Source organism: Eublepharis macularius, chromosome 14, assembly GCF_028583425.1.
Source record: "Eublepharis macularius isolate TG4126 chromosome 14, MPM_Emac_v1.0, whole genome shotgun sequence".
Taxonomy (NCBI): Eukaryota; Metazoa; Chordata; class Lepidosauria; order Squamata; family Eublepharidae; genus Eublepharis; species Eublepharis macularius.
Genome location: NC_072803.1, coordinates 37,533,972 through 37,554,021, shown reverse-complemented (window position 1 = coordinate 37,554,021; position 20,050 = coordinate 37,533,972). Strand labels below are relative to the sequence as shown.

The 20,050-nt window shown below is 46.9% G+C and overlaps 1 protein-coding gene across 1 annotated transcript; it reads left to right on the top strand.

Moving 5' to 3' along the window:
- The first annotated feature begins 622 nt into the window (after positions 1-622).
- LOC129342696 (low molecular weight neuronal intermediate filament-like) lies at positions 623-12,363 on the top strand. Its single transcript, XM_054998593.1, has 4 exons — positions 623-1,390; positions 6,492-6,809; positions 8,113-8,237; positions 9,258-12,363. The coding sequence occupies exons 1-4, from the start codon at positions 623-625 to the stop codon at positions 9,508-9,510; spliced, it is 1,464 nt and encodes a 487-aa protein (XP_054854568.1). The 3' UTR covers positions 9,511-12,363.
- Positions 12,364-20,050: the final 7,687 nt, after the last annotated feature.

Sequence of the window (20,050 nt, the reverse complement as noted above, 5' to 3'; positions counted from 1 at the left end):
TCTCTTACACTTCCCACCAGGATTACTCAAGCATGACTGTTGATGCACCGGGGAGGAATTGAGAATGGATGAAATGAGATATCAGGATGAAGTTTTGGGCCACCAAATGCTCCTAAACGTTTCTCCGCTGAAAAGAAGCTGTCCAGTGCCAGGGATTCAAAGGCCCTTTCAACAACCCTAGGCGCCCTGAACCATTGTTCTAAGTGGCCATCCCGACCTGGTGACAGCTCTCCTCTCTTGCTTTTCCACACGATATCAAGGAGCACCTCCCCTTCCTTACATTGCCAAGCAGCCCCTGGGGGGACGCCACGAGGCCTCCTCCCCTCTGCAGGGCTCCAGGCACACGCCGGCTCCAGCTGCTGCTCCCGGCAAAGGTTTGCTGATCAAGCGGTTATCGGGGGTGGGGGTGGAAAGAAGCGCCTTTCCTCGCCCGCTCCCCCCTCCGGCCACCCCCACTCATCATCGCAATTGGCTGCGCGGCTTTAATTCGGGGGCTGCTGCAGCGCCGCGATTGGCGCTCGCCTATCTATAAAAGAACAAAGCCGCCCCGCTCCCCACTTCCACCGGCGCCCCCCCAAAGAAACAGGTTCGGCCCGCTGCGTCACCGACGACCTCCCCCGACATGAGCTACAGCAGCGACCTGCGCTTCCCAGCCTCGCCCTTCGGCAAGAAGGCCCCGGGCGAGTCCCCGTCGAGGCTGTCCTCGGGCCGGAGCCTCCTGTACGGGGGCGGCCGAGCGGGGGCGCCGTCGCTGCTGGGGACCGCCCATCATGCCGCCCGCGGGGGCAGCGGCGCCCGCTCGTCCTACTCGTCGTCGTACCGGCGGCTGCCGGCGCCGAGCAGCTCGCTGGACCACCTGGAGGTGCTGCTGTCGGCGGCGGCGGCGCCGTCGAGCGCGCTGAGCAACGAGCTGAAGATCGTGCGCACCAACGAGAAGGAGCAGCTGCAGGGCCTCAACGACCGCTTCGTCACCTACATCGAGAAGGTGCACCAGCTGGAGCAGCACAACCGGCTGCTGGAGGCCGAGGCAGCGGCACTGCGGCAGCGCCAGGCCGAGCCGTCGCGCCTGCAGCAGCTCTACGAGCAGGAGATCCGCGAGCTGCGCTCCAAGGTGGAGGCGCTGCGCCACGACGGCGACCAGGCGGCCCTGGAGAGCCAGCAGCTGGCCCGCGCCCTCCAGCGCCTGCGCGACGAGGCGGCCCACGAGGCGCAGCGCCGCGAGGAGGCCGAGCTTGCCTTGCGCGACGCCCGCAAGGAGGCCGACCGCGCCGCCCTCGCCCGCCTCGACCTGGAGAAGAAAGTGGAGGCGCTCCTCGACGAGATCGCCTTCCTCCGGCACGTGCACGACGAGGAGGTGGCCGAGCTGCAGGCCGAGCTCCAGGAGGCGCAGGTAGGCGGCGGGGCTGAGGCGCGGGGCGCTTGTCTCCTGCCCTTTGTAAACGATCGGCGGCACACTTGGGGCGGACAGAAAGAATCGCTTCTTCACAGAGGTCTGTGGAACTCGCCGCCACAAGGAGTGGTGATAGTCACGAGCCTCGTGGTGCAGGGGAAGGGTTAGATTGCTGGAGAGAGCGGTGGAGAGCGATCGCGGCGTCTTAGGGAACTAGATGTTAGGGACAGGCGGTCGGAGAAGAGCTGTTAAGGTACAATCCTGTGCAGAGCTGCTCTTGTCTTATCCTGTTCGATTGGAGTAACTGTATAGGATTGCACTAATAGCCGTGCCAGCTGGAAACACAGTGGGCTGGCGCTGGCGAGTCTGGCGCTGCCTACGTTCCTGGAACCTGGACAAAGTTTTGTTGTATTTCCTTTGCGTGAGAAAGGTCCGCCTAGCACATAGCCGGCGCCGCGCCCCGCCGCTGATCTCCAAAGGGTGCAAAAGAGAGATTATTTAGCAGGTGCATCTTTTCACACCCCTATACGATCAGCCTTGCTTTTGAGGGCATGACCATGTGGCCCATCCCCAGGTTTTCCAGTGGCAGATGCAGTGCAAAAATCCAAAGCCTTCCAGAAAAAGCATCCTTTTCTCCTCCAGGACATGGTTGGGGGTAGGGCTGGGGGGGGGGACCAGTGGGACAGTGTAGTTTAAAGGTGTGCCCCATTGAGCTAACACTTCGATCTTGCATTGTAACTGTTTGAGCAGTGTACAGTGGTATCCTAAGCAGAACTGCACCCTTCCAAGCCCATAATCTTCAGTCAACTGAGAACAGTGCTGCTCTGTTTAGGATGGCATTGTGTGTGCCTTTGCCATTTTTCAGGTGCTGGCATGCCCTCTCATATATATGTGCTAAATTTTGGCACACTGAATCCACATTGGAGCTGTCTGAATGTGCCTTGGGGCTCCTGACGTTTATTTTTCTGACCTAGTTTTCTCATTCTTTGGCACCCTTTGTTTGGAGTTGACCTCACATGGGTTTCACTCCTGCTTTTTCACCATTGGAAATCATTATCCTTCATCCACGGGGTAGGGCTATATTGTTGTATGAAATGTGATCCTTTATATGTCATCTAGATGCCAGGCTGGTCTAGCAGTCTGGGCAAATCAAGCAGCCATCTGCAATGGAAGAATTTGGGGACGGGGCTGCCTTGACTATTCATATGACTTGGACAGAGAGATGCTGCCTGCTGTTCTAGAGGAGGTACCGACAGGCAGTTCGGCAGCTTGCCAGTTGATGGATGGATGGGATGTGCTCTTGGGTACACAAGGAGAGAGGCGTCTGGTCTCTTATCAGCTGCTCATGGCACAGATACTGGTGTAAAGGACAGGAAATGACATGTCAGATAAATGACAAGGAGAAAATAGTTTCTTGATCATTGATTGTGTTCTGCATATGACAAAGCAGTAAAGAGGGGGGCAGCATTTTATTGCCCCCTAGAGTAAGCACCTAGAGTCAGCCTTGGTTTTTTTCAAACTGCCTTTGTTGTGAATTGATGCTGCTTTTATGGAGCAGCACATCAGTGGCCTTGGAGTCAAGGTCAAGGTCTCTATTGATGTGTGCAGAAAGGGCAGGCAAAGCTTTCGGTGGGGTTTGCCTGGCCTGGGAATAGGTGGCCAGAGATGCCTGGAGGAAGTTCCGGGGGGCTTTTTTCTTCTTTGTCTAAAGGGACCGTGACCGGACTTTTCTTCTCAGAGGGAGAAGAGGCAAAGCACAGCTACCTGACACTTGCGTGAAGCTCCAGCCATGTGCCTGCGGAGCCCCTTTTGTTCTGCTGCTCTCAACCATCTCCCTATTTTGCAGGTTTCCTGCTTGTGGCATCTGCCCACAAGAAGAGCTGGTGCGCCTGCAGTGGCACTCCTCTTTTCCTTGAAAGGAAAAGGGCTCATAATGCAGAAGTAGTACCCTGGGTGGGGGGGATGAAACCTCCTGATCTAAAACCGCAGGCTTTCTGGCTGTTGGGCTTTTAAAGGTCTTCATCTCAGAGGGCTGTCACACATGACTGCCTAATCAAAAGGTATCGGTGGGGAGGGCTAGTACTTGAGTTTTTGCTGCAAATTATGCTTGCAGTTGTGGCAAACTGAACTTTCCTCTTCCCTTACTAGATTGCATTTTTCTCTTATTTATTTATTTATTTAATTCGATTTATGCCCTGCCCTCCCCACAGATGGGCTCAGGGCGGCTGAAGGGTGAGACTGCCCTTCAGTGAGCAGGGCAGGAGGAGATGCTTCAGCCAGTCGAGCACAGCAAGGGGAAGTGGGAAGTGTTATAAAGACGAGACATTCCCCCATTTTTGTTTTTAGACATGTGACGGACTCAGCTTCAAATGCTGGGATTGCCGGGCAGTAAAGAGGGGAGGATGATGGACATGCCCCCCCCCCTTTGTGGCTAGCCTGAAATGGCAGTTGGGAATGGAATGTTGAGATGACAGTTGGTGCAATCAGAGGGAGGGGTGGACAGCTGGAGGAAACAGTGAAAGGAGTTGGAGCCTGGCTTCTTACAAGAGAAATCATAACGTTCATGAAGCACTTTTAGTCCTTGGACTAAAGTGGGACAGACAGCACTCACTTCTGTGTAGACACAAGAGATCTGGGAATTGCAGTGGGCCAAGGAAGAGGGTAGACTGGCATCTTCCCTTTGGCGTCAGAAACAGGGTTATGGCTAGGGCATAACTATAACTCCTGCCCAGTATCTTAGAAGGGTTTTGACTCAGTGGAGTACCTTGAGGTCTGCAGAAAAGGGGTAGCCGTGCTGTGTAGGTGTTGGAGCACCTAACTTGGAGCACCTAACTTGTGAAGGAGTGCCAACCTCAGAAAGATCTCACTTTAACATCTTTTAGTCTGATAACACCAACAGCTCTCATACAAGTCAGCAACTTAAGAACCACACCAAGTGTTTTGTGCCTCGTACTAGTGAAGTATTCAATTCAAAACCCACTAAGTTATTTCAGTTTAAACACCTGCCTGCACGCCTTCTTATTTTACCTACTTCTAAATAGACCTTCTGTTTCATTTTGAATCTCCTAAGCCTTGTGTTCCTGTCTAAGGGAAGCAAGCACAAACCCCTGATCTTTCCCCTACTTAGATATGGCTGGGTAACCATACCACTTACACGGTTCCAAAGGGTGGGACAAGAAAGAAGGTTGAAGCTAAACCTCAACCACGCTACCAAAGGCTTCCCAGTCCAGTATTCAGCTTCATATGCTTGGTAAGGTTGACGATTTACCTCAGGGTAGAGGAAGGTCAGCCCAAGCCTGAGTTAGATATGAATAAACAAACCTGGCTGTCCTTGTTATGTCTATGTAAGTATGTCCCATCAAGTCACAGCCTACTCATGGTGACCCCAGCAAGGGGCTTTCAATGCAAGTGAGAATGGTAGGTTTGCCATTGCCTTGCTCTGCAGCATCTTCCTTGGTGATCTCCCATGCAAGTACCATCCCTGCTTAGCTTCTGAGATCTGGCACAACTGGAAGCTCTGACTCTCAAAAACTTACACTCTGAAAATCTTGTTGGTCTCTAAGGTGCCACTGAACTCAAATCCTGCCGCTACGCTGAAGACTGAGGCTTCTGGAGGGCATAAGTCTGCCCGTTCTGTCCCCCCGCCCCCTTGTAGAACTCACGGCAGCATAGGGGGCAGTTCAGATAAGCAAAGCCGTACAGAAACAAGATGCTTAAACTCTCCCTTCTCTGTGCAGCCCTAATCCAACTGTGTATGCCTGAGATTTACATTTAAAAGATGCTTCATCTTATTTAGTTTGACACTTAAATAAGCATTTCTTGAAAGGGCTTTTGTTCTGATGGGGGGGGACAAGATCCTTATCTTGCCTCCCCCCACACAACAGCCCTTGAGGGGGGAATGTCCCTTTAAATCTTGCCAGTTGAGGCTTCTGGGGAGCACTTGCAATGCATTACTTTTGTCAAAGGGCTTCTGTTGGCGAGTGTACATTGGGTGACACTGCAGGGGACGAGCATGCTTTTTACCTATGCGCACATCAAGTGCAATAGGAAAATTTATTTTTAAAACTGCTAAGTTAGGGGTGGGGCTTCCCAGAGGGCACCTGCCCAGCCAGTCCCCCAGTCCACACAGCTATTTAAGCTGGAATTGCCATGTTTTGTGTATGTTGTTCTTGAGGTTTCCCTTAACGCTGTGAACAACCCATCATACACAGAATTGTCATGTTTTTAGATCTGATTTATGGTCATTTTCCCAGTTTCAGCACAGCAGCGGCAGGAGGCTGTTCTGTCGGATGGAAGATTCCCAGAACTGGCCTTTTATAATTTGTTTCTGCTTTAAAGTGACTTCAGTTTCTCTTCCTAATTAATCATTTTCTATCTTTGTTTGAGTAATTAATCCTCTTCTGGGTTGGGGGGGGTGTTAGTTATTTTGTCTTTATAACCAGAACGATTAATTAATTGTGGGGGTGTTAAATTTGTAATTGTGCGAGTATGGTACTAATTTTTTTTTTAATTAATCCGTTTAACTACAAAAACAAAAGTAATAATTACCCCCCCCCATCTGCCTTGAGGAAGCAGAAGGAAGTAATTAATTAAACTAAATATTATTCATACGCTGCTTCCTGATGCAGTTGCCAGAATGGTTGGCAACTGGTATTCAAACCCTATTGTCAAATCAGAGCAATACCAGGAATGATATTTTGGTGGCTTTTTGGTTCAACAGCAAGCCAATGTAACAAGAAAAAGACTTTCTGCCATTCAGAGATGCCTTGTCTCTCTTTATAGCACATGTTGCAGTTGTGGCTAATAGCTTTGGATGGTATCCTCTGTGAACTTGTCTAATCCGTTTTCAAAACTATCTAAGCTAGTGGCTGTCACCTCATCTTGTGGCAGTGAGTTCCATAAGCTCATTTATGCATTATGCATAAAGAAGTGTTTTTCCTTGTCTGTTTTTAATTTTCTTAGTAAGTCAGTTTGAGGGCTTGATCCACATTCCAAATAGCAAAAGTAACGGTAGAGCAGATTATCTGGAGCATTCCACTGAGAGCTAAGGGGAAGTGAATGACTTTCCTAACATGATCTTCTTTGTATTATTCCTCTCTAGGTCTCTGTGGAGATAGATGTGAGCAAGCCAGACCTCACAGCAGCCTTGAAAGAGATCCGTACTCAGTATGAAGTCCTGTCTGCCCGAAACCAGCAGTCCGCTGAGGAGTGGTACAAATCTAAGTTTGCCAATTTCAGTGAAGAAGCAGCCCGCAGCAGCGACAGCATCCGCCAGGCCAAGGAAGAGATCTCAGAGTACCGTCGCCAGTTGCAAGCCCGGAACATCGAGATGGAGGCCCTGCGCAGTGCCAACGAGTCCCTGGAGAGGCAGCTGCAGGAGGCGGAGGAGAGAAACAGCGAGGAGATCCGGAACATGCAGGTGACTGAATCTGGGCAGGGGCAGATGGCTGTGGTGTGACCATGGCTGTGTATTTCATTGGAAAGAAAAAGCAAGGTACTAGCTCTCATGGCTTAAAATGTGTGGATGGAGTCTGGTGAAAATTCAGAAGCCAGGGGGGTTTCACAGCATATACAGATCTTTTTCCCTCAACAGGATTAGCAAAATTTTACTTATTTATTTATTTTATTTAAATTCCGCCCTCCCCGCATCAGCAGGCTCAGGGCGGATTACAATTAGTATAATAATTTAAATACATATAACTTTTAAATCAATAAACCACCTAAATATTTTAAAACATACAGCAAAACAATATAGCAGCAGATTTTAAAAACGCAGCAGCAGATTTCTCCAGAAAACTACCACCCAACTATCTCCAAAAGTATTTAACAAGGATGGGTAGTAGATACTTTTTTGCAGGGGGCACGGTTTCCTCTAGGTGACTGACAGGGAGGTTCAAAAAGACCCAGCATCAACCATATGCCTGGTGGAACAGAAATCAGAATGGATTAGACAAGATTGTAACTCTCTCACACACACGTACGCACACACACACATGAAATGCGCGAGATTTATGCCGGTTGCAGAGTGTAATTTCTCTTGGTACAGAATTTGGATCACCTGGCAAGGGAGAGGGTGTTTTAGTGTGCTGTGGCTGCTCGTGGCCAAAGCTGCTGATATTGCAGTCCCCCTCATCTGCTCACCCAGATATCAATCCAAACCTGGCAGGGGAAGAATGGGCAAAGATATTTATGGAATGGGAGACTTTAGGGAGCTGAAGAGCTGGAAGAGTGGAAGTCATAAGCAGGGAGATGATAAGGGCTGAAGATGGAGGAACTGAAACAAGAATGTACTACTCAAAGCTTGGGCTTTTACAGCAAAGTGTGGATGTGTGATGGTGGTGATTACATAGGCTCCTGTGTTTATCCCTTCAAGGAAGTACAGCTTGGGAGGGACAGTGATTTCGACAACGGTGGCAGAGAGAGGGTTTAAGCATCCTTTCCTTCCTCAGTGCTGCTTTTCGGGGTAGATCAGTACAGACTGTATAAAGTGCTGGTAACGAAATGGCCAAAGTGGTACCTCCTGCTTCGAGCCCCCTCAGAGAGACAGTAGAGGTAAGAAACATAAGTTGTGCTCACTCTTCAATACTGTCCTGATCGAATCAGCAGCTCTCCCAGGGCTGTATTTCATTTTTTAAAAAAGCATTGGAAGAGCTCATCATCAGACTCTTGTGTTCTGTGCTGTATCACCCTTTAAACCACTTTATTCAATGATGTGTTTTCAGGAGACCATAAGCCAGCTTGAAAATGCCTTGAGAACAACCAAGGGAGAGATGGCTCGCCACCTCCGGGAGTACCAGGATTTGCTGAACGTGAAGATGGCCCTGGATATTGAAATAGCAGCATATCGGTGAAGCCTTCCAAGAAACTGTCTCCTCTTGTGCTTGATCCATGGCGGGAGATGGAGTGGGAAGAGATAGCCTTGCTGCTTATATGTTGTTAAATGGGTTTAAGATTTGGGCATTGGGAAGGCCAGCTTAGGATGGTTTGGTGGTGGGAACAGATAATCCAGATGGCACCCTTCTTTCTCAGCGATTAATGTAGGCACAATCCATTGGGAAGTTCTGCATGAGCCTGCTGAAAATGAAGAGCTAGGCTGAACCCTTTCTCATGATGTGCAGGGAAATACTTGGCATGGAAGAGCTAGTGTGGTGCAGTGGCTAGAGTGTGGAACTGTGCCCAGGGAGAGATCCAGGTTCCGTCACAAAGTGCACCTGGTGTTTTCAGACCAGTCACACTGTCAGTCCCACCTACTTTACGAGGTTGTTGTGAGGATAAAATATAGGGCCAGGACCCTGTACTGTCTCTGCCTTGAGCTCCTTGGTGAATGGGCAGGGTAGAAATAAAATCAATACTTTTTTCTCATAGAGAGACCACAGAAAGGAGATTTCCCCACCTGCAGCCTGAGCCAGTCCAGTCCAGGAAAAGCTTCATTGTTTGCTGTGGAGGTAGCACCTCATCTAGGCACATTCTTAACAGTGGAATTTGATGTGCCGTTACATGAGAGGGAACCTGGTTTCCACCAAACAGCTATACAGTGATGGGCATAATTCGCAGGCAATGCAGTGGTTTGGGGAAATGTCCTGGTTTCTCCCTGCCAACTGCTTTCCTTGTTTGATGCCCAAACATGTGCCCCAGCTGGGAAAAAGGCAGCAGTGGGTGGCCCGGAAAGGAATAAATTATTCTTTCCCAAGTGCCACCTTGTCCTCTGCAAATTGCAACCCCCTTCCAGTTGCTTCAGGGCTTATGTAACCTTGATGACATTCTGACCTTGGCCAGATTTCTGAAATTTCAGAGGTGGACACTAGAAAGCTTGCCTGAGGTCTTTTTAGCCATCTTGTGTGATGTTTTTGTTGTCTTTTCCCTGTAGAAAATTACTGGAAGGAGAAGAGACTCGGCTCAGCACTGTCAGCAGCAGCACCACCACCACGTTCGGCCTCAGCTATCCTTTCTCCTCAAGTCCCTTGTCCGGCTTAAAGGGCTTCTCAACCAGCATGGTAACTGTCAGGAAGGAGGAGAAAGGAGACGGCTCTGAGGAAGCCAAGATCTCAGGGGAACCCAAGTCTGCAGAGGAGGAGGAGTCTGGAGATGAGAAGGTGGGCAAAGCAACACCCAGGAACTAGAATGGCTGGAAGCATTCTAAGAATTCCTCACAAGGGAGAAGAAGGGTTAGTTCCTTTTTCACTCTGGGCTGCTTCTCACAATTGGTTTTTCAGACTTGGGATGTTCTTGGGAGATGTTGCCAAGTCCACATAAACATCATGAAGCGTCATGAGTACAAAATGCTGTATAACAGACACCCCCCAGCCCCCCTCAGCACAGTTTCCAGGTCTGTCAGGGCCCTGGTTGTATGTTGGGGTCAAAGGTGCAGGGTTCCAGGGCAGATGTACCAGACAAATGGATGACAGGGCTCCTTAGCCCTGTAAGTCTCCCCAGGTCTGAAACACTTGATGTGAAATGCAGCTTTGGAAGCCTTTGTACTGCGATCGATTACTGGGGTGTGATGTTCTAGAGATCTCTTCTTTGCCTCTTTCTCCTCCAAACCATTTATCTTGTTAGATTGTAAATTTTAGAGTCATCAGTGACTGCCCTGTTTGTAGTTTGTCCTCAAACTCTTTTAGTACTACAGTAAGGAATGTAATACCTTTGCAATTACCTGGCCCCTTTTTTAAAAGACTCTTTTGACCTTAAGCAAAATTGAATGTGAAAAACATGAATGTGAAAAAGTCCCAAGAGATTCCTACAGCAAGAATTCTCCCCCTTTTTTTGTTTGTCTGTTTATTTCCTTTATAGTCTGCCTTTCTTGTCGAGTCTCTAGGCAGACTGTTCCTCCAAACTGTGATTTCCAAACTTGGGCTGGAGTAACACAGAAAGTGAACCCTGTGGCTTGTTCTGAGGGACAAACCTTCAAGTGAATCTACTGGTGTTAGAACATTCACAACAATGGTTTTAATTCTATCAGTTCTTGTCAAAGCTGACAAAACTTGAGTTCAAAGATCACAACTGTCCATAAAACGTGTTATCCTTTTTCTGAATGGTATCCATTGACTGATACATGTAAAGTCAACTGATGTTTTTGTTGTTTCTTGTTTTATTTTTTAAAATATGTGGGGATGACTTCTGTAGTATATTCACTGGAATGCTAAAGTACTCAGAAGGAGAAGGACAGAACAAACAATGAGGAGTTGATCATATATAGAAGTTGCATGTTTCCATCTATGTCTTCATTCTCCTTATTGTATCCAGTCTCAGGGCCAAACTGCACATAAGGAACAATCCAAAACTGGCCTACTAAGAAGTAAGTCCCATTTTATTCAGTGGAACTTAATCCCACGAAAGTGTTCTAAGGATTGCCACTGTAGTTCGTCAACCATGTTATAACTATTGTCTTTTCAACCTACAATTTTCGTGCTCCAAATCACCCCCTCCCTCCCACACACACCTCACAACTAATACCTCCCTCTTGTGTTTTAAATATGTTTGCTTGCAGTTTGGCCCTGGGAACATAATTTTGGTTAGACACTCCACTATCATTGCACTATAGCAATCATTCACAACTAGGTTGGCTTGTACGCACAGGATAATCCAGTTGCAAATGATTGCTATTGCACAAGGATTTGCAGGTGGAGATCTAGAGTAGAAAATGTGTATTGTGCAATTAGTAGGAAGGCTTAGCTGGATATTTTGAATGTACAGCCAACAATGGCTGATCCACAAGGGATTGCGGGGCCTTACAAGACTGGTTGAAGTGTTCCAATTTTGGACGTTGGTTCTGCTGTTTTGAAGTTTTGCTGCAAAAGTTTTTCAAGATTAAAATTAACACAACTTCAGAGTATAATCCAAGTATAAAGTATATCAAGATGCGTTCATTTGTACCGATTGTTTGTTTTTAAATTGGCTGAGATCCAAATATCTACTTTAGATATATTCGCTGTGGGATTTTTGGCCTTCTTTCTTCAAACTCTCCACAATTTATCACAAACTGTTTCTGAAAGTTCCAAAGATGGTGTGTCATGTGGTATTTGGAGGGTGGCAGAAGCAAGCCAAAACATCCCTGGGAGAAGGACCCTTGTGCAGATTTTTGGATCCTAGCCTCTGAGTTTCAAAAGACTTTGTAAAGAAATTAGGGAGAAATGTTCTAATTTCAGACATTTGGAACTAGATGAGTGAAGGGATCGTGTGCATATTTATAGATATATGTCTAAAATGAGTATCTGATTTTAAAAAAAAACTGTGTAGGCAAGGGGAACAGAACCCTGTTTCTTTCTCCTGCTTTTGTCTCCAACCTTGCTGCTTTCAGCATTGGTATTTTCAGTAGACTTCCTCCACTTCCACTTTAGAGGTGGCCACAGTTATAAAAAACACAGATCCCTGTCTAATTGGGTGCTCAGCTGGTCACTGGTAAAAGCAAAGTCTGCTCAGAACTGTGAACATGACTAAGAATGGAGGGCAAGGTGATAAAACCAGAAGCAAAGACTATCTGATGCCCCTCCCCCTACAGGGATGCAAAGACTGGCAATGAACTGAGAGGCTGTCAGGTATGCAGAAGCAGAATATTAATTGCAAGGACAAACCCTGAATGCATTTCCACAACAGTGTGACAGCCACTGATAATTCAATAGAGTTCATTAGCAGAATCTTCAGAGCCAAGGTTGACTCAGACAGACCACATTCCTGTACCGTTCCCATTCATTTCAGTGGGGCTTACACAGGAGAGAAGTTGCTAAGGCCCTGCTCCTTTTGAATAGAGAATGCTCTGCATGTCCAAATATAGAGAATGTGTGAGTGTGTGTGTGTGTAGATACACACACATGTACGTAATGGAATGCAAATTGATTGGCCGTGGGGTAGTTTCGAGTGCTATTGATTTAATAATTGGTGTGGTCTGTGCGTGATGCCCTATAAAAATGATTTCATGTGATGTTTATTGTTTTTAATACATCTAGAGTTTTTATTTATTTTGAAAGGCAAATAAAATGGAAAACCCCACTGAACAGGATTGTGTTGTTTTCTGGGTGGTGCTGGGTCTTGGGGGCCACACCTGAGGAATCTGGAAGGAAAGAGAAGTATTTACATAAGACCACCACAATTTCTTTGGCGGGTTGAAAAGAAATGTCCTACCTTGTTAGGATGACATTTGATTTCATCTAAAGCAAAGTTTGAGGCAAATGTGATGGTTCCTGCTTTGGGAAAACATCCAAGGTGCAGGGTTGAGTCTGAGTCCCCCTGCCCCGCAGCGTAAGTGGCCAGCACATTGCCTGCCCACCCCCAAACCCTGAGCACACACATACCAAAATGTTTTCATACCAAAAGTGAAAACTATGGGTGGGGGGAGTATTTATTATTATTTCCCCCTCTATTTATTTTAAGAAACATCCTAGTTCCTTATTAAGCCCCATCTGTTCAACTGTGCACAAACTTGGTTTTCACTGCACAGATTGTTTTCCTCACTGTACAAAATGTATTCACTTGCCTGTTCAAAAGAATTCTAATCTGAGGATTTGTGATGAAAGGCAAAAGAATTCCGATAAGACAGGCAACATTTTGGGGACAGAGTTGCCAAGCACCCAGAACTGGCTTGGTCAGATTTTTTTTGGTCCTTTTGGCCAGCTGCCCAAAGTCAAGCCTTTCCCTCCTGTAGCCAATTTATCTCTTGCTGTGTGCTTAACATGGTGAATGTGCTGGGATTTGCCCCAACAGCCAGCCGAAGGGCTACATAAGCAGGCCTACCCTGGACTCTGCCCACTGACCTAAATGGTTCTGCTGCGAGACCCACTTGCCATTTTTAATGCCACCTGAAGGAGGGAAAACGGTGTCCACAAATCCCTAGTCGCTTTCAATGAAGGTTTGGTGGCATCTCTGTTCTGCTGGGGACTGGGGTAATCCACTGAGGCTGTATTTTCAGGAGATCTTGTACTCCAATCAGAACCAAAGAGCACACAGCACCAAGGCTGGCAATGAAGTGCAAGACTCTCAGGCATACAGAAGCAAAACATCACAAGAACAAACCCAGGTGGTGCTTCTAAGGTGGTGTGATAGCCGTTGGTAACACAATGGAGTCCATTAGCACTTTATCACTCAGAACTTGCTCCGGCACAGTTCCCTTTAATTTCTGTTCTGTTCATTTTTAATTTACCCCAAGCCCCTAAAAGATTTGCACAGTTTACCCATCGTGAACACTCTTGAGCAAATCCCACAAATCTGGCATGCCAAATGGTTCCCAAATTTTCCATTGATTAGGACTCTACTATGCTCTTCTTGAAGCAGGCAGCCATCCATCTTATATCCTCAGGCTGTGTGTTGCAAGACCATGATGGATGCCGGTAGCCTTTGCTTGACCTTTTTATTAGTAGCAGGTTATTGGGTTACAACTTTGGCTTCATGAATCAGAGAACCCTGCAGCACAATATTTATCCCTGTTTGGCAATAAAAATAGATGTGTTTCTGGGGTTAATGGACTAGAAGCCCCAGTAAGCTGCTGGTAGAAGTGACCCAGGAGCTATGGCTAATAAACTGATTAAGATGAAGACATTGTGAATAGGGGTGTGCAAGCCAAAAATTTTCGGCTATAGCCGAAAGTAGAAAGCCGAAAGAAGATTCTCTATCGTTAAAGCCGAAAGCCGAAACAAGAATCTCTTTCGGCTTTCGACTTTCGGGATTCTTTCGGCATTCTTTCGGCATTCTTTCGGCTTTTTTCTATGGGAAAATGCCTCCGTCTTCCAGGATGCCTGGAGGAGGCATTTTCCCACCGAATAAGCCCAAAATTGGTGGGGACCTTCCTCTAACCCTTCTCTAACAACCACCCAAGTTTCAGACAGATTGGACTTTGGGGGGCCATGTTATGGCCCCCCAAAGCAGGTCCCCCCATCCTCCCATAAGAAAGCGAAGGAGCAGCATATTGTTAGCATGCTGCTGCTCATCTTTCTTCATTATTTCCTATGGGGGAAAAATGAAGAGGCAGGCTTCCTTTGCCAGGGGTGGCATTTTGCATGCAAAATGCCCCCCAGCCCTCTGGGGCCCTTCTCCCACCCTTCCTCCCACCCCCCACCAAGGCTCAGACTGCTCCCACTTGGGGGGGGGCATTTCATGGCCTCCCCAAGTAGGTCCTCTCAGCCCCTAAAGTCCACCCCTTACAGCCCCACACAAACCCAATTCCCCCCCAGCTGCCACACACAGACCCAAATCCCCACATTAGCCCCTCACAGACCCAAATCCACCCCCACCTGCCCCACACCCATAACCCCAGGAACAGGCTGGCAAAGGCCAGCCCTCTCCCTTTGTTCCCTATGCTGGGAACTTCTAAACTCTCTTTCCCTGGGCAATTCTGCACAGCCCAGGGGTGCCACAATGGTGGGCACACTTCTGAGTGCCAGCTGGTCCCTGTGAAAGAGCACCTGAACCACAGACACCCTCCCTCAAATTCCCCCACCACCTACAGAGATGGCTGGCCAGCCAGCCCCATTGTTCCCTATGATGGGAACCAACTGCACAACAAAGAATAAAACAAGAACAACACAAAATAAAGTTTTAAAAAAATTATTTTCTCCCTTCCAAAGTACAAGTAGGCAAAGCATTATGACACATTACACCAGCAGTCCCCCACACAGAAAAATTAAAACAAAACTCACTTAACATCAGAGAATCACAAAACACGATTCCTGTCAAAAACACTTTATTTCTTGAACAGCTTTAGGTTACACAGCAGGGGGGAACACCAAAGGGCATGGCAGCACTATCTTACACAAAAATAACACAACTCACTTAACATCAGAGAATCACAAAAGCACAATTCCTGTCAAAAACACTTTATTTCTTGAACAGCTTTAGGCTACACAGCAGGGGGGGAACACCAAAGGGCATGGAAGCAGTATCTTACACAAAAATAACACAACTCACTTCACATTAAAGAATCACCCCAAAAAATTGCTGTCAAAAGCACTTTATTTCTGTAATTGCTTTAGGTTACACAGTAGGAAGGCACCACAGAGAAGGAAAGCAGTGTACTACACAAAAATAACACAACTCACTTCACATCAGAGAATCACACAAACACAATTGCTGTCAAAAACGGTGAAGTGGGTTGTATTATTTTTTGTAGTACATTGCTATCATGTCCTGTTGTGCCCTCCTACTGTGTAACCTAAAGCTGTTCAAGAAATAAAGTGTTTTTGCCAGGAATTGTGTTTTTGTGATTCTCTGATGTTAAGTGAGTTGTGTTATTTTTGTGTAAGATAGTGCTGCCATGCCCTTTGGTGTCCCCCCCTGCTGTGTAACCTAAAGCTGTTCAAGAAATAAAGTATTTTTGACAGGAATCGTGTTTTGTGATTCTCTGATGTTAAGTGAGTTTTGTTTTAATTTTTCTGTGTGGGGGACTGCTGGTGTAATGTGTCATAATGCTTTGCCTACTTGTACTTTGGAAGGGAGAAAAAAAAATTAAAACTTTATTTTGTGTTGTTCTTGTTTTATTCTTTGTTGTGCAGTTGGTTCCCATCATAGGGAACAATGGGGCTGGCTGGCCAGCCATCTCTGTAGGTGGTGGGGGAATTTGAGGGAGGGTGTCTGTGGTTCAGGTGCTCTTTCACAGGGACCAGCTGGCACTCAGAAGTGTGCCCACCATTGTGGCACCCCTGGGCTGTGCAGAATTGCCCAGGGAAAGAGAGTTTAGAAGTTCCCAGCATAGGGAACAAAGGGAGAGGGCTGGCCTTTGCCAGCCTGTTCCTGGGGTTATGGGTGTGGGGCAGGTGGGGGTGGATTTGGGTCTGTGAGGGGCTAATGTGGGGATTTGGGTCTGTGTGTGGCAGCTGGGGGGGAATTGGGTTTGTGTGGGGCTGTAAGGGGTGGACTTTAGGGGCTGAGAGGACCTACTTGGGGAGGCCATGAAATGCCCCCCCAAGTGGGAGCAGTCTGAGCCTTGGTGGGGGGTGGGAGGAAGGGTGGGAGAAGGGCCCCAGAGGGCTGGGGGGCATTTTGCATGCAAAATGCCACCCCTGGCAAGACAAGCCTTTCCCAGCTGTCAGTGGTAGAGAAAAGAGCACCTACTTGGGGAGGCCATGAAATGGCCCCCCCAAGTGGGAGCAGTCTGAGCCTGGGTGGGGGGTGGGGGGAAGGGTGGGAGAAGGGCCCCTGAGGGCTGGGGGGCATTTTGCATGCAAAATGCCACCCCTGGCAACACAAGCCTCCCCCAGCTGTCAGTGGTAGAGATTAGAGCACCTACTTGGGGAGGCCATGAAATGGCCCCCCCAAGTGGGAGCAGGCTGAGCCTTGGTGGGGGGTGGGAGGAGGGGTGGGAGAAGGGCCCCAGAGGGCTGGGGGGCATTTTGCATGCAAAATGCCACCCCTGGCAACACAAGCCTCCCCCAGCTGTCAGTGGTAGAGATTAGAGCACCTACTTGGGGAGGCCATGAAATGGCCCCCCCAAGTGGGATCAGGCTGAGCCTTGGTGGGGGGTGGGAGGAGGGGTGGGAGAAGGGCCCCTGAGGGTGAGGGGGCATTTTGCATGCAAAATGCCACCCCTGGCAAAGGAAGCCTGCCTCTTCATTTTTTCCCCATAGGAAATAATGAAGAAAGATGAGCAGCAGCATGCTAACAATATGCTGCTCCTTCGCTTTCTTATGGGAGGATGGGGGGACCTGCTTTGGGGGGCCATAACATGGCCCCCCAAAGTCCAATCTGTCTGAAACTTGGGTGGTTGTTAGAGAAGGGTTAGAGGAAGTTCCCCACCAATTTTGGGCTTATTCGGTGGGAAAATGCCTCCCCCAGACGTCCGGGAAGACGGAGGCATTTTCCCATTGAAAAGCCGAAAGAAAGCCGAAAGAATCCCGAAACGTTTCGGCTTTTTTCTTTCGGCTACCCGAAACGTTTCGGCATTCCCCGAAACGTTTCGGCATTCCCCTAAAGAAGCCGAAACACTTTTGTTTCGGCATTCTTTCGGCATTCTGAATGCCGAAACGCACATCCCTAATTGTGAATATATGGAGTATTTTATGGGCAGAAACTGTTTGCCAAGTTGTATTTTAATAAAAAGGATACACGGCGCAGCAATACCAATACAAACAAAACACGGTGGAAACTGGCTAATTAATAACATTGTTTATGCAAGGTGCTTTATAATAAACCGTTATAAACAAAAGTATAAGTATTACAACCATGTTTACAAAATGTCTACAACTGATTATAAGGTACACTAACAACCAATATTACAATTGCCAACACCATGAAGCATAAAGTCCACAAAACAGTTGACAGCAGATAGCTTTTAAACTACATTCCAACATGGAACAGATTGTGCCTTCTGTATTGAACTTCTGTTGTGGTTGTCTGATGAGGAGCCCCAGGTTCACTCCTTATTTCAGCGTTAGTTTTTATCAAAACCATGATTGCTACATAAGATAATAAGCTTGTTCACAAGGCTCAACAAAACCAGCTCATTCAATTATGTTTCTAAACCGTATTAGCCATGAGACCATTTTCGTCAGGCTCAGCGTCCTCCAGTATTTTCTTCTGTGTAGGAAAATTTCCCAGTGCATCATGCCTTGTGGGTCTGATTTGGCAGTCTTGTCACTCTACTGCCTTAATGTTGCCCAGATATTTCCACCTCATTTTTCCTTATAACAGAGCTACTGAGGTGAAAGTTGGACATTGTGGGCTTATGGAACTCTCTCTGGAAGTAATGATTTTCAAGAGCACAACGGAGAACAGACGAGAAGTGCCAGGAAGACAAGGGTCTACAGATGCTTGAGAACTCACCAGTTTGGCTCACATCCTGTTCTCCAGTTATGAATAGGGAGCCAATTTTTGACAGACTGTTCATCTGTTTGTGGCTGTTCACTAAGTTGCTTCACCCATTCCTTCCTAACAGCACAGAATAGTGCAATCAGCTTTTTGCGCATAGCCCAATGGCGTTCTACTTCCACCCCCTTCCACACTGCTCTGTCTAGCAGGCAATTGTTTTAACAGACAGTTAAATAAGTCACAATCGTATAAAGCAGTCATAAAAAAACATGGTGTTTTTAAAAAATACTCTCTCAGTAATCCTTTGTGACTTCAATAAATGCTGATGTGTTTGGGGCTGGCTGTGTTTTTGCTCACTTGTAGTTTGTGGGGGGCAATGTAAACAAGTTGTTTGCTGCTGAAGCAGACAGACCCTGTGATTGGCTCAGGCATGATCAACAGTCGAATATGGTGAGATGGACTTTGAAACATGTTCACTGCAAAATTCGCAGCATCTCTACAAGGAGCACCAAACATACTAAAATGTTCTGCTGACCACATGGACATGCATTTTGAAGGCAGAGGCACAGTATGTACTTCGTTATCTTATACATGAATGTGATCCCCATGCTAGTCTTTAGAGAGAGAAAAAATTGACAAAAGTGAAGACCCTCCCCCACAATCTGTTTAATGCACAACAATTCTGCCTAGCAGCCGGAGACAGTGGTCAGACCTCTGGCCAGCTGTCTACTGCTAATGCAAGGCACTTAATTTCATTTGCTATCTCCAATGAGCTTGGGATATGGTGCTGCCTGAGCAGTAGAATTAAATCTCAGTTTCCATTTTCAGTAGCTGGTGCCTCAAAAACTTTGGCTAGAAAACAAGGTTAGCTGATACATATTGAGTTCCCAGCAATCTCTCTCTGCTATTTCTTATGTTACAATCAAGCAGTTACAATCAAGCAGTCCAGGAGAAAAGGATATGAGAGAAGGGCACAAAGGGAGTGGGCGAGTGAGTGATTTATGTTAGGTGCACAAAAGCTTGGAGAAGGAAAAGGTGACGGTTTGCTTTGGCTTGTCTCCAAAGACCCTTCTTGTTCCTTATCTCTTTCTTGCGTGATGCATCTGTCAAAGAGCCATGCCGCCCAAATCAAAAAACAGTAAGCATGTCTGTCTATTAGAATGCAAGATACAGGGGCAGTCAACCAATGCTTTTAACAGGACTAAGGAACATTTGCAAAGATTTTTGTTTACACAGAATTCTTCCTCAGGCTGGATATTTTATAAAGACTGAAAGGTTTTTATTTCACTTTTCTCTTGAGCTTTCATCCAGCCTGAAGTTACAGTTCTGTGTAACTTGAAAGCTCACATACCACTTTGTGGGCAAGAATTCATCTAGATAAAAGTATCCTTTATTTATTCCTGTGATTTTTATGTAAGGATGCAATATTAAGCAATTAAATCATTTGATTAAACATCAAAGACTTTTGATCAGTTATGAAGTTGCTCCTGATTACTTGGGCAGCTTTTTTTTGGTCATACTATTTTTATTAGAAATGTTCACAAAAACCATGGGTGACATACTTCTCTCTTGCACATGAGGGATTGCCTGTTAAGATGGTATCTGCAGAGTTGCATATAGACATAGTATAAAAACCATGAAAATATACTTTCTCTCTACAGTGCTATTTGACTCATATGGAAAAGTTTGCAACCGGTGCAGATTTAACTGATGAACCTTAAGTGACTCCTTTGCTAAGACGAGTATGCTGGACTAGAAACCTGATTTCAAATCCCTGCTTGTTGTGACACTCACTGGCTGACCCTGGGCCAGTCATTCATCACCAGGCTAATTTATATCACAGCATTGTTGTAAGGATAACTTTTATTTACTTGTTTATTTGCATTATTTCTAGTCCGCCTTTCTCGCTGGGACTCAAGATGGATTACACCA